The sequence below is a fragment of the Nyctereutes procyonoides genome, unplaced genomic scaffold (genome assembly GCF_905146905.1).
Source record: "Nyctereutes procyonoides isolate TBG_1078 unplaced genomic scaffold, NYPRO_anot_genome, whole genome shotgun sequence".
Classification (NCBI taxonomy): domain Eukaryota; kingdom Metazoa; phylum Chordata; class Mammalia; order Carnivora; family Canidae; genus Nyctereutes; species Nyctereutes procyonoides.
The window spans coordinates 12,028,393-12,044,093 of record NW_026575132.1 but is presented as its reverse complement, the minus strand read 5'-3'; the positions used below and the strand labels follow the sequence as shown (position 1 = coordinate 12,044,093).

Here is a 15,701-nt window from a genome sequence, read left to right as displayed (position 1 = left end):
AAATAAATACACAGATCAAGGGAACAGAATAGAGAACCCAGAAATGGACCCTCAACTCCATGGTCAACTAGTATCTGATGAAGCAGGAAAGAAAACCCAACGGAAAAAAGAAAGTCTCTTCAACAAATGGTGTTGGGTAAATTGGACAGCCACATGCAGAAGAATGAAACTGGACGATTTTCTTACACCATACACAAAAACAGACTCAAAATAGATGAACGACCTAAATGTGAAACAGGAATCCATCAAAAATCCTATAGGAGAACACAGGCAACAACCTCTTTAACCTCGGCCACACCAACTTCTTGCTGGACACGTCTCTAGAGCCAAGAGAAACAGGCAAAAACGAACTACTGGGACTTCATCAAGATAAAAAGGTTTTGCACAGCCAAGGAAACAGTCGAAAAAAAACAAAGACAACCGACAGAATGGAAGAAGATAATAGCAAATGACACATCAGATAAAGGGCTAGTATCCAAGATCTATCAAGAACTTATCAAACTCAACACCCAAAGAACAAATATTCCAATCAAGAAATGGCCAAAAGATATGAACAGACCTTTCTCCAAAGGAGACATACAAATGGCCAACAGATACATGAAAAAAATGCTCAACGTCACTCGGTATCAGGGGAATTCAAATCAAAACCACAATGAGATACCACCTCACCCCAGTCAGAATGGCCAAAATTAACAAGTCAGGAAATGACAGATGTTGGTGAGGATGTGGAGAAAGAGGAACTCTCTTACACTGTTGGTGGGAATGGAAGATGGTGCAGTCCCTCTGGAAGACAGTATGGAGGTTCCTCAAAAAGTTGAAAACAGACCTATTCTATGACGCAGCGATTACACTACTAGGTATTGATTGCAAAGACACAAATGTAGTGATCTGAAGGGGCACGTGCACCCCGATGTTTATAGCAGCAATGTTCACAATAACCAGACTACGGAAAGAGCCCAGATGTCCACTGACAGATGAATGGATAAAGAAGATGTGGTGTGCGTGCACACACGGGCGCACACACACACACACACACACAGGAATATTATTCAGCCATCAAAAAGAATGAAATTTTGCCATTTGTAAGGACATGGATGGAACTTTTTTTTTTAAAGATTTTATCTATTTATTCATGAGAGACAGAGAGAAAGAGAGAGAGGCAGAGATACAGGCAGAAAGAGAATGGATGGAACTTAGAGGGTGTTATGCAAAGTATGTAAGTCAGAGAAAGACAAATATCTTATCGTTTCACTCAAATGTGGAATTTAAGAAACAAAACAGATGAACATAGGGGAAAGAAAGGGAAAAGAAAATAACAAAAACTGGGGATCCCTGGGTGGTGCAGTGGTTTGGCGCCTGCCTTTGGCCCGGGGCGCAATCCTGGAGACCCGGGATCGAATCCCACATCGGGCTCCCGGTGCATGGAGTCTGCTTCTCCCTCTGCCTATGTCTCTGCCTCTCTCTCTCTCTCTCTCTCTCTCTCTGTGACTATCATAAATAAATAAAAATTTTTTAAAAAAAAACCTCTTTATATATATATATATATATATATATATATATATATATATATAAAGAAAATAACAAAAACTGAGTGGGTGGCAAACCATAAGAGACTCTTAATCATAAACAAACTGAGGAATGCTGGTGGGGAGTTGGGGGGGAGGTGGGGTAACTGGGTGATGGGCATTAAAGGGCAATTGACATAATGAACACTGGGTGTATATGCAACAGAATTCGGTAAATTCTACCCCTGAAATTAATAATACACTGTACATTAACTAAAATGAATTTAAAGAAAAAATTAAGGAAAAATCAAAGGCTAACTTTTCTGTTATTTTTTATGGTGGTAAAAACTAATTAGCTCTACTTTCATGAAAAAAAGAAAAGTAAGCCAGTGCAAAAATATTATAGGATCTATTTCAAAGCTCAGGGAAGTTTTCTGTTACTTTTGCATTCCCAGCAGACAGGGATAAAGCATTGGTTTTAAATATGACTATTCTGTAAAAAAATAAATGTTGGAGGCTTCAAATAGAGTCTGCTAAGGAAAAGTAGCAATTATAAAACTTAGTCTGATAACTGAATTAAGAAAAGTACAACAGATTTATAAGCCAGAATTTAGATACAGTCTTGCTGTGTATCTCTTTTGCTCCACAGCTGTGGAGATTTCAATTCACAAATATCTACTGCACATATACTACATGCAAGAAAGATATAAAATGATTAAGAAAAGGCTGCTTGCCTGTAATATATTTATAATAAAGAGACAAATGCACAAATATACAACTAGGGCAGAAAATGTCACAATTAGGATATAAATAACAGCTTATAAAACATAGAAAGTGATCTAGTTCAATAAATGAGATTATAGCTATTAATTCAGAGGAGACAAGGCATGATAGAAATACTTCTGAGTTAGATAGTCATGCATCCAAATCCTGGTTCCAGTCACATTTTAGTTGTTTAAACAAAATAAAGTGATTGGCTGAGTAAATATTAACTTCTCTGTGACTGAAGTTATTGATTGAATATCTGGATTTTGACCACAATATTATGTTATTTCAAAATATGAACAATCATTTAAACCTATTTACTTTTTAAGTGACAGTATAATTTTTCTGAAATTCTAGATAATTCTGAGAGATACAGTTTTAAATCATTAAAATTCAACACTTCATATGTAATCAATAATAATTTTTGGTAATCAATAGCTTTAATGATTTACCTTTAGCAGCTGACAAGGTGTTTGCCCAAAATTATTAATCATCCCCTCTAAAGCTTTTCTTTCTTTCTCATCTGTTAAGGCATCCAGATCCACAGCTCCTAAAACAAGGAGAAGCACTCAACTCACTATGTAGTGAAACAAATCAGCAAGCCACACAACTGATTAATATACTGGAGACTGAGTAGTATATTTTCAATAAAATACCATTCTTTTCTTCATTTTTGTAAGAATATTGTAAGAGAGGCTTTTTTTATTTTTTAAAAGATTTTATTTATTTATTTGAGAGCCACAGAGTGCATTTGAACACAAGCAGGGGGAGGAACAGAGGGAGAAACACAAGTATACTCCATGCTGGTCATGGAGTCCGATTCAGGGAAAATCCCATGAGTCTGAGACGAAATCAAGAGTCAGATGCTTAATTGAGCCACAAACTGCCTCACAGTAGAACTAATTATTTTCTTCATGATAATCAAACTGAAACAAGTATAATAACCACACAAAATGCTTCTATAAGTTACTGCTTATCTAACAAATACTGGGAAAGATGATATTCTGGTTAACTGATTATACCCAACTGTACTTGATATGGTTAGTAAGTAGCCAAACTAGGTAAGTCTGATTTCAAAGTCTAAGTTCATAACCATCAAACATACTACCTCTCTATTATCAAATGAATATGCCAAAGCAAAAACAAGCTTGTCTATTTACCAAAAGGCATGGGTACTCTGTTCAAATTCATCCAACTTCACACTATTCACCATCTTTACTATTGAAGGATTAGAAAAGAAAAAAACTACTTCTTAAGGCTTCTTAAGGCTTCCTTCAAGAAATGTTCTTGATCCTGAGCTAAACATTAGAATGATGTCATCTTATTTTATCATTAGAAGAGTTTGTTATTTATAATACTTAAGATCTTCTTTTAAAGTCTGTTAAGAATTCAACACTGAATACTTATAATAGGACTGACTGAATAGGACACTTAGGGCTAGAAAGCAAAACCTTTTATGTCACCAATAACTGACATTTATAATTAGATTTGCATACATAACATTTTTTTGGATCCCCTGTATCTATTTCACTCCTCCCTGTACTTACCTCCCCTCTGGCAACCACCAGTTTATTTTCCATATTTAAGAGTAGTCTTTCAGTCTCCTTTCTCCTTTGTTCATTTTTTAAAAAACTTATTTACATCATTCTTAAGTTCTAATTTATTTTTTCTTTAAGTTTTATTTAAATTCCAGTTAGTTAACATACAGTGTAATATTAGTTTCAGGTGTACAACATAATAATTCATCAATTCCATACATCACCCATCCTCATCAGGGAAAGTGTACTCCTTAATCCCTATCATCTATTTGGCTCATCCTCTACTCTCCTCTCTTCTGGCAACCATCAGTTTGTTCTCTATGGGTAAGAGCCTGTTTCCTGGTTTGTCTTTCTTTTTGCCCCTTTGCTCATTTGTTTTGTTTTGTTTCTTAAATTCCACATATAAGTGAAATCATCTGGTATTTTTCTTTCTCTAACTTATTTCTCTTAGCATTATACCCCTTGTCCATCTATGTTGTTACAAATGGCAAGATCACATTCTTTTTTATAGCTGAGTAATGTTCCATGGTGAATGTGTGTGTGTGTATATATTATATATATATGTATATATATACATACATACATACATACATACAGATAGATATAGAGAGAGGGGAGGAGGAGAGAGCGAGCACACACATCTTTATCCATTCATCTATCAGTGGACACTGGTTGCCTCCATATGTTGGCTACTTATTACTGGATCATAGCATACTTCTACTTTTAATTTTCTGAAGAACCTCCATACTGTTTCTTGCAATGGCTGCACTAGTTTGCAATCCTAACAGTGCACAAGGGTTCTTTTTTCTCCATATCCCTGCTAACATTTGTTCTTAGGTTTTTTATTTTAGCTACTCTGACAGATTTAAGGTGATTTCTCACTGTGCTTTTGATTTACATTTCCCTGATGATAAGTGATGCTGAGTATCTTTTCATGTGTCTGTTGGCCGTCTGTATGTCTTCTTTGGAAAAATGTTCAGGTCCTCTGCCCATTTTTAAAATTGATTATTTGATTTTTGGTGTTGAGATGTATAAATTCTTTATATAATTTGCATATTGAATATACCACTTGCAAATATCTTCTCCCATTGAGTACGTTGCCTTTTTGTTTTGTCGACGGTTTCCTTCAGTGTGCAAAGTGAAGATTTGCATAGACACTTTTAACTACTACTTAAAAAAAAACACACATCAATCTCTTAATATTTCAAATCGAAGAGATCATTAAAACTATTTCTAAATGTAGTCTTTCTCATGTCCAAAATACCATATATGAACATCTATTAAATGATACTTTCTATCAACGGAATGCAAGATAAAAAGTTTATAGGCTTATACCTTCATAACTACAGTAATAGAAAACATTGAGTGCTTCCACTGCAGCTGGCCCCCTCTGTTTGTAGCCAAAAATCAGATCTATCCATTCATGAAGATGAGCAGAAACATATTCAGACTCCTAGAAAAAGAACAAATAATACAGAGATACCTTCCAACTACAATGTAAATATGGGTCCTTCAAAAAAGTAAGAGATAATTAAGCATTTCCAAACATAAATCTTACCACTGTAAATAAAATTATCTCAAAATCATGTTAAACATTTAATCAGTATCTACCACATATTTTATATATATTTTATCTAGTATAATGTAGAAATATTTATTAATATTTAATAATACGCACACACCTCTTAATGAATGGGTGAAGAAAATAACTCAAGTATTCTAATAGTCTAAATATCAGCAACAAAAAACTTAATGATGGCTATGGATATATCTTTGCTATGAAATTTCCATTGAAATAGCCATCTAGAACTTCAAAGAAACAAACAGTTGAGGTTGATTAAAGGTGGCTGAAAATCACTCCCTCCAATGTACCCAATCTAACACCCACTAAGAAAGTGGACTGTGTGGCAGAGGTTTAAAGGACCTCCTGGAGCCTGTTAATGATGGTTTGAAAGACAGTATGGAAATTGTTACTGGAGACAGAAGAAAAGGGGTCCATGTTTAGTTCCATCAAAGATAGAAAGAGTACCTAATCAACTCATGAATCTAGTGACAGATTTTTTTTTTTTTAGTTTTAATTCCAGTTAGTTAATACACAGTGTAATATTAGATTCTGGTATACAACAGAATGATTCGACATTTCCGTACAATGGGAAGGGGGAATGGGTTAAATAGGTAATGGGGATTAAGGAGTGCATTTGTTGTGATGAGCACCTGGGTGTTGTTTGGGGATGGAGATTTCCATGGCAATTGGTTCTTTTCTTTTCTTTCTTTCTAATTGGTTCCTTTAGCTGCCTATGATGAAGTGTGGAAGAGTAAGATGAATTTAAAAAAAGAACTATTCAGGTTTTAAATATAACTGAAAAAATATAAAGGAGCAGGTCTTGCTGAGTTCCAAATAAAATTATTCTCATTTCCAGGATACTAGAGAGCAAAGACTCTCTAAATGAGAAATGGTTAAAGTCAATGATTAAATCAGAATGTCATCAGTAAAATATGAAATACCCATGCAAGCACTTTTTTTTTAATATAAAAGAAAAAAAAAATGACTCAAAGCAGGAAGCTAAGAGCCAAAGGGTAAAACAAAATAGCCATGGAGAACTCTGGGATAGCACTGGGCCCTGATAAAGGAACTGAAACCATATCTCTGCTAGAATTCTGAATTGTTTTAAACCAGTTGCTGCTAGGTACCTCTTGTTTTTCTGTCCCTTACCTTTTCAAATTAAATTCTATGCCCAAGGTAAGGCTCAAACTCATGACCCTGAGATCAAGAGTTGCATACTCTATGGACTGAGCTAGCCAGGCACCTTTTTTAATCTCTCTTTTGAATGAGAGTTATCTATTATAATTCTCCTGTCTTTGTCACACCACTGTTGTTATGTGGGGACAGATAACCTGTTTCTCTACTCCACAGTCTTCAGATGCAAGAGCAGACAAACCTGAGTAGTTTTGTGCACACATGGATTTTATTTAGATGACTGACAAAATTCTGGACTTCAGACCTCATGCCTTAATGTCGGGATCAGCAAACTACTTATTGCTTGTGGGCCAAATTTTACTACCTCTAGATTTGTAGAGTAGTACAACAAAGCCATATCCATTTTCTTCTGCATTACAGTGGCAAAATTTTGACACAGACCTTAAAGCCAGCAAAAATATTTACTGATCCTTTATAGAAAAAGTTTGCAGATTCCTAACTTAAAGGTTGCTGACATGAGACTTTGGGAGGATCTTGAGAGACAGGAGAAAGTATGTACATTTTGCATGTAGGAGAAATGCAAATAATTTGCAGTCAGAGGGCAGACTGTGGTGGATTAAAGTTGGTTGAGAACTCTTTTTCCCTCCCACTGCTGAGAGATGGTGTTTACACCTTCCCTCCTCTTCAATCTACACTGATGCTATTACTGTTTGACTCTGACAAGGTGACAGAAATGCTGTGACCATTCACAGCCTTAAGCCTTAAGAAAGCATGGAAGCTTCCAATTTTGTACTCCTTCCTGAGCTCTAGACATGTCTGGGTACCTAGCTAGAGAGGCCACAAGAAGAGGAGATATCCTGAGAATACATGGAAAGGGAGAAAAGCCCAGTATCCCAGTGTCTCAATGCAGCCTCCAGATGACTCCAATCTCAGCTGCTATGACTGCCAAGGGCATGAGAACCTCAAGAAGGTGAGAATTGCTCAGCTTAGACCAGTTTACTCAGAACTGTGAGAGATAATAATATGGCTAAATTTTAAGTTACTGAATTTTGGGTAGTTTATTGCACAGAAATATATAACTGAAACATGGGCTTCTAACATAGTAATATAAGGAACATGTATTCCTAAAATCCTGGACCCCTACTTCATGTCATAGATAATACAGAGGAATGCATCTGGGAAGTTCCTGGCTAGCTAATAAGTAAAAGATTATTTTTCAGAGTTAATTTTTTTCAATTTCTTATTCATGCATAGTGTTACTGATTACAAATATTATGATCTAATCCTGAATTTTGTAACCTGACATACTATATACTAATGACAGGGAATGTTTCCAAGTATTGGCCTAATTAATTAGTTTCAGACTCTGAAACATTTCAATTTAGATAGAGAGCTTAGTGGGGGGAAATGCATCGTTTACAAAAAAGACACGATAGCAATGTTTATTACTCTATTCCTTTAATTCCAAACTGAAAATTCAGCTAAAAACTAATATTTTTTAAAAGTGGAATTTAGGATTTAGCAGTCATATTAAAAAACAATTGAAATCCTTGAGAGAAAATATAAATGCACTCATCCTTGTTAGATTTTTAAAATATTTTATTTATTTATTTATTTATTTATTTATTTATTTATTTATTTATTTGAGAGATAGAGGGAGGGGGGAGGGGGGAGGGGGAGAGAGAGAGAGAGAAAGAGCAAGAGAGAGAGAGAGAACAAGAGAGATGTACATAAGCACAAGCCAAGGGAGGAGAAAAGGGAGAGGGAAAGAGAGAATCTCAAGCTGACTCCACACTAAGTACGGAGCCTGACAAGTGGCTCGATCCTAGGACCCTAATATCACGACCTGAGCTGAAGTCAAGAGTTGGACATTTCACCGACTGAGCCACCTAGGTGCCCCTCATTCTTGTTAGGCTTGAAACAAATGTGGGAACTGCAAAACACCAAACAACACCAGCTTGGTGGTTGGAATAGTTTAAAATACAATAGGCAGTTATAGTAAAGACCTGAATATATATATTATGTATATAATATATAATAAATAAATATATACTATATATGTAATATAAATAAATATATCCATGGAACTACACTATATTTTTACTCTACCAAAGATTTATAACCCCGAAATAAATTACCATATTATACTCTCTACAACAGTATATATAACAGATAACAAATAAATCTAGAAAAATAATTAATAGCCAGATATTCTTTAGTCCATTCTCTAGAAAACACATGCATCTCAGTCTTAGTAATGCAATAACTAAACACAAAAATCTTACCAGAGCTTTCCTATGTTTATAGATGAAATCTTCAGCTGATTTAGCCCATTTGGGGAGAATGACATCATTTACTACTTCTTTGGAAACTTGGAGACAACCCAAGTTAAATTCTAAGATAAGTAAAGGATAAATGTGTCAAATCATTTTAGATTTAAATAAATCACGTAAAACAAATATAAGGGCACAGTCCTTAGCCAAATTGAGGCTTCTCTTCTCCTCTAATTAAGAAGGAATCAAGTTCCCTTCTTATTCTAAATTTACTGAACAGGTAAAAATAATTACATTGAAATGTATTTTATCAGTTGATTTAAAAAGTAAATGAGTATAAAACAGTTTTAAATTGGTTATTACGAAGTAAATCAGATTAATAATTGATTTTTGGTTGGGAAGTCCGGGATACCATAGACATGACCTAAACTGATTTCTAAACAATAATGCAATATTCAATATTCTTCTTGCATTAAAAATAATATAGTCCCTCTAATAGTTAATTTACAAAATACAGCTCCTTATTGCTTTTTGGTGTAACTTATACTGTTATCTATTTTTTATTAAGATTTTATTTATTTATTCATGAGAGACACAGAGAGAAAGTCAGAGATAGGCAGAGGGAGAAGCAGGCTCCATGCAGGGAGCCTGATGTGGGACTTGATCCTGGGACCGCAGGATCATGACCCAAGCAGAAGGCAGATGCTCAACCACTGAACCACCCAGGCGTCCCTGTATAACTTATATTTTAAATTGACGCAATAGAAGTGTTGTGTTTGTCATAAGGAAAAAAATATATTTGTATACCACTATTCTAAGTAGATACTGACATCATAAAGATTTGCTCATATAGTTAAAATACAGTAGTTTGACAAAATTGTCCCCAAAATGAGGTTTTCTGTTTTTATAGTGGGAAAAAGTGTTAACAAAAAAGACCTTCAAAAAAGAAGCTGCCTTAAAATATCAGTGTGTCCCAAAACTGGAGAGAGGTTTCAATGTCATAGAATGACAGGATGCATAGGGCCTGTGGCTTTGCTAACTCAACTACTGTGTAACAGACATAATTGCCAACCCACTAGCCATCCCTCCTTATTTGGTAACAGAACTTTGATTTTATTCAAGTACCCATCCTTGTGCTTTATTTTATGTAGCCTGACTGATGTAGGAATAATGAGGAAAGGCTATAAGAAAGGATTTCTTACTTTTAAGAAATGACACAAAGAATTAACAACCCACTTCTAAGACACTGTTGTATCTGCCTATGAAGTCTAGAAATGCTTACAAGTCATTTTCTAACCATGAGAGGGACTAGCCAAGGACAAAGCCGAAACACTTAGAACAGCAGAATGAAAATACAGAAAGAACTAGGTTTTGATGATTTTGTTAAGCTACTTGAATACTACCATACCTTGTAGTTTGCACTGTGGAAAATACTAAAATTTTCTTGCTTGTACAATTTTGAGGTTTTACTAATATTTGTTTTCCTAATTAATATTAATATTTGATGACATTCTTAATGTAATTTGCTTTCTCCCACCTACCTCATTTTTTTTTTAAGATTTTATTTATTTATTCATGAGAGACACAGAGCAGGCAGAGGGAGAAGCAGGCTCCATGCAGAGAGCCCGACGTGGGACTCGATCCTGGGTCTCCAGGGTGAGGCCCTGGACTGAAGGCGGCACCAAACCGCTGAGCCACCCAGGCCGCCCGCACCTACCTCATTTCAAACAAAGAAGCAACATACAGTCAGAAAAGGAAGCCAGTAGGACTGTATTGAGACAACAACTTGCTCTAGCGAACATCAGAAATTGTCAAGCTAAGAGTATCTTTGGCATCCAAATTTAATCTGCTCATCCCTCCTCGCCCAGATACCCTGCTTTGGAGGCTCCAGTCCTATGGCTCAGAGTCCATCAATAGATTCATTTGATTTTCTGAAAGTGACCAATTTTAATTACCTCACTTTGAGAAATCAATGCCCTGCCTCTATCAGTGTGTTCCAGAGTGCATGATCAGAGCACACAAAGCCCTGGATATACTCTCCCTAGTGTAGCAAACAACTCTACTGAAGAAGCAAAGGGTCAAACATTAACATTATATAGTAGAGGAGGAAAAAGAAGCTGATAATGGTCCTCTGACACTAATTTCCCTTAAGAACACCAATAACAATCTTGCCATTTTTATTGTGCTTAAAAATAAATCCAAAAATACTTCCTAGAGGAGTATTTGGATATTTTTAAAGACTGTATTTGGCTCCATAATTCTCTACTTCAAAAACATAATATAATTTTTCAAATATTGTGGTAACTTATACTCTGTCATTATTTTCAATTTGCCTCTTCTCTTCTGCTCTAAACCAGGAGCCAGTGAACTTTTTCTATAAAGTATCAAAGAATAAATATTTTTCACTTTATGAGCCTCATGGTCTCTACTGCAATCACTCAAATATGATGTTAAGCTAAGAAAACAGCCACAGTCTATATGTAGATGAATTGGCTTGGCTGTGTTCCAACAAAACACAACAAATAACTTTGCCCTGTAGATATGACCCACAGACCTATAGTCTGCAAACTGTTGGTCTAAATCCTCATCTTACCTAACTCAAACACTTTTGTTTTTCTTTCCTACTTCTAACTCAAACACAGCCTAAGTGGCTAAGCTATATGGCTGAAATAGCATATGGCCATCTTTGCTTTCTGGTAAACAGTGTACTCTGATAAATTCTCTAACCAATTCAAATTTGACTCACTTATCATCATTCACCAGAGCATAGCATTTTACTGGAAAAACGCCAGACTACATCTGGCCATCAGTCAAACCCTATTGAATGAATACACAGATACAATGAACCTTAAATACTATAGAATATCACAAAAATGTCCTGGAAGGTATTTTTCAGGATCCTTCACTGGGACCTGTTGAATCAGATTTTTAATCTCTTATTTCTTACGATTTTGATTTTCCAAAAACTCTGGGAAATAGAAGAATTCAGGAATCAGTTCCTTCACATCATATGGGTTGTCCATGAGTGCCTGCCAGGTGGCAGGAATGGAATGGAACTGTCGATCTGCACAGTCAAACCTGCATGTGGAGATTAATAGAGAATAGTGAGTAACAACAGCCAGGAAACAAGTCTTACACTTCCCTTCAGATTTCCTAATGATTAGAGCTTCTTTTTCAATCATCTTTCTCTTGATATTTGATAACACAATTTGTTTTCTTTCTTATTATAATCTATCTTTCAAATTTTGTTGCTAGAACTAAATACTGTAATTTTAATCACTAATATTTTAGTTAAAAGAGCTGAAAAACCAATCATACTGGAGAAAATATCCAGATTAAACTAAATTTAAACCTAAGGAAAGGCCTAATTTTTGCTGAGTAAAATTCAATATAGAGAGTGAATAAAAATTATTCAGATATTTTAGAATGACAGAGTTTAAATATTACTATTAATATACATGATTAACAGATCCAAGGAATGCTGCTGATAATCTCTCTATATAAATATCCTTGCAAACTCTTCTGCTAAAAACCAGTGGGTGAGTTAGGGAAATAGTTCTGTGGCTAAAGCTTTTATATTTTACTTGTATGTACTATTATTTTAAGTTTCATCACAGGCCTATGGTAGTTGAAAGAAGCGCAAGTAGCCAGTTGCAATTTTATTATACTGTTCTGATATATTCACAAAAAGCATAAACCCCTCTGTTTCATCTCCTTTGATATTGTTTTCTTGGATTTAGTTAATGACTTACTAAATGACGCTGATGACTATTTTGATGCTTTTTATGCCTACCAATCTTGGTTTGAGGTGAAGCTGAACTTAGCAGAACTCTGAATTTAATTACCGTTAGTGAGTGGGTCATTAATAAAGTCTACTGATGGTGTATCCAAATTCAAGGAGACACAATCTTAATGGCAAGATTTTTTGTTTGGGTGAGGGAGAACAGCTTTACTGAGATATAATTTACATATAACTCACAATTCAATGGTTTTTCAGTTTATTCATGAGTTGTGCAATAATCACCAGTCAATTTTAGAACATTTTCGTCACTCCAAAAAGAAACCCTGTAGCTATGAGCAGTCACTCTCCATTCACCCTATCTCCACTCTCTGGCAACTACTAATCTATTTTCTGTCTCTATGCATTTGCCTATGTGGGACGCTTCATGTAAATCATACAACATGTGGCTTATGTCTGATTACATTTACATACCGTTTGTGAGAATCATCTGTGTCATAGCATGTATCTTTTATTCCTTTTATCTACTTACTGCCAAATAATATTCCATTGTACAGATATACCACATTTTATCACCTGACAGAAATCTGGGTGGTTTTTACTTTTTGACTATTACAAATAATGCTGCTATGTACACTTGTATCAAGTTTTTGTGAGACCATATGTGTTCAATTATTTTGAACGTATAGTTAGGAGTGGAATTACTAGGTCATATAATAATTCTATATTTAACCCTTTGAAGAACTGCCAGACTGTTCCACAGAGGCTGAATCATTTTTTATTTCCACAGGCAGTACATAAGGTTTCCGACTTCCCAATATGTACGTCAACACTAGGTATTATCTATCTTTTATTATAGCCATCCTTATAGGTGTGAAGAGGTTTCTCAATTTGCTTTTGATTTGAATTTCCCTGGTGACAATGATACTGAGCATCTTTTCATATGTTTCTTGGACATCTGTACATCTTCTTTGGAGAAATGTCCATTCAGTTCCTTTGTTCAGTTTTTAATTGGGTCATTGCCTGTTTATTATCGCATTGTAAGGATTACTGTGTTGTAGACTTCTAAATACAAGTCCCTGGGGCAGCCTGAGTGGCTCAGCGGTTTAGCGCCAACTTCAGCCCAGGTTGTGATCCTGGAGACCCGGGATCGAGTCCCACGTCAGGCTCCCTGCATGGAGCCTGCTTCTCCCTCTGCCTGTGTCTCTGCCTCCCTCTCTCTCATGAATGAATAAATAAGATCTTTAGGGATCCCTGGGTGGCACAGCGGTTTAGCGCCTGCCTTTGGCCCAGGGCACGATCCTGGAGACCCGGGATCAAATCCCACGTCGGGTTCCCGGTGCATGGAGCCTGCTTCTCCCTCTGCCTATGTCTCTGCCTCTCTCTCTCTCTCTCTTTGTGACTATCATAAATAAATTAAAAAAAAATTACAAAAAAAATAAAAATAAAATAAAATAAAATCTTTAAATAAACAAATAAGTACAAGTCCCTTATTAGATATATAACCTAAAAATATCTTCTCCCCCTGAAAGGGTTGTCCCTTTCCCTTCTTGATGGTGTCTTCTGAAGCACAGAATCTATTTCTAAAGCTCTATAATCAAATCATGTATTGCAATCAAATCATTTATTGTTAAAATCATTAAAAGCTGAAAAGACCCAGTTAATATTTTAACGAGAGGAAAATTACCTGCTATCATGTAAATGTAACATTTGGAGATGGTTAATGTGATCACCAGGACAGAGTTTCTTCTTAAAAGCTAAGCTAAGGCTTATTGTGTTAAAGAGTAAAGGCTAATTTTGAGAGATAAAAACTATATGCAAAGAGAGTACAATAGATAATGTTTATACAGCTCAGCTGGTACATAGGAAAGGCGAAATAGTAATGTTAAAGAATAGGACAGCATAGAGATAACATGTGAATAAGTAGGGAGCTACAGGGAGGATACACTAGAAAACGAAAGATTCACAAAGAAGTTTATTTCTTTAGGATTATTAGGAAAGCATGAAACATAGTAAGTTATAACTCTGACAGGTAATATGATAATACAATAGCATTTCAGACCAATGTGGGTTATTGCTAATTATGTAAGAGCCCCTCATCTGTCCTCCTTTTTATTTTTTAATAAATATTTTAAAGAGGCATTGGTTACGTCTAAATCTCTGACAGACATTCTGGATCTCAGTCTAAATTAGTTCAAACTCTCAATCTCTGGTAGGTTCCTAAAACCATTAAAAATCACAAAGATACACTGGGAAGAAATTCTCCTTAAAGGGCATTTGTTAAGTCAATTGGAATGACCCATTCTCAAACTATTTTGGCTGTTTTTATCTAGAGGCTATTAAATGAATCAAAATCTAACAGAGGAGAATAAAAAAGATAAGGCCTTGTTACATTGTACATGACATGAAAGGCAGAGTTTTCAATGCTAACATGTAGTCTTAAGAAAATAACTTATTTACCCAAAACATACCTTCCACTCTGAAGCTGGATATGGAGGGTGGTGAATGGTTCTGTACGAATAAGATAGTGCATAACTCCAGCAGAATTTGAATAGTGAGTACCATAATGAAATTTATCAATAGTTCCCATGGGATCCTCAAAATTTTCATATCTAAAAAAAGAAACTAAAGTTTTGTAACCACAACAGTAAAATTAAAATTAGGAGGACATAAGATTTATTGCATTACTAGAAACAGTTTTTAAGAAGTCCTTATTAATATTTATTATTTATGTATTCATATATCACACCAATAAAAAATTATTTATTAATACTAATTTCTGAACAATATCACTAAAAAACAGGATTCTGGAATAGTTTCATATTATGTAATAATACATATTCACTGTAGATAAGTTAGAAAATACAGAGAACAAAAAAGAAGAAACTTAAAACCAAGTACAGAGATAAGTAACATTAACATTTTGATGAACAAGGCAGTCTGGGTGGCTCAGTAGTTTAGCGCTGCCTTCGGCCTGGGGCCTAATCTTGGGGACCTGGTATCCAGTCCCATTGTCAGGCTCTCCTCATGGAACCTGCTTCTCCCTCTGCCTGTGTCTCTGCCTTTCTCTCTCTCTCTCTGTACCTCTCATGAATAAATAAATAAAATATTAAACAAAATTTTTTTGATGAACATCTGTCACCCTTAATGCATGTTAATATACAAATATATTTCAATATAAAA

The 15,701-nt window shown here is 35.2% G+C and overlaps 1 protein-coding gene across 3 annotated transcripts in view; it reads right to left on the bottom strand.

The window, feature by feature from the left end:
* The window catches only part of NBEAL1 (neurobeachin like 1), a 174,155-nt gene that overhangs the window by 32,520 nt on the left and 125,934 nt on the right, over nt 1–15,701 (bottom strand). For all 3 annotated transcript variants that reach the window (XM_055345172.1, XM_055345173.1, XM_055345170.1), the window contains 5 exons: nt 14,990–15,130; nt 11,727–11,857; nt 8,792–8,901; nt 5,144–5,261; nt 2,723–2,820 (listed from right to left, as the gene is read on the bottom strand). In XM_055345172.1, the coding sequence (XP_055201147.1) occupies nt 2,723–2,820; nt 5,144–5,261; nt 8,792–8,901; nt 11,727–11,857; nt 14,990–15,130 (598 nt within the window). The remainder of the gene's footprint in view (nt 1–2,722; nt 2,821–5,143; nt 5,262–8,791; nt 8,902–11,726; nt 11,858–14,989; nt 15,131–15,701) is intronic.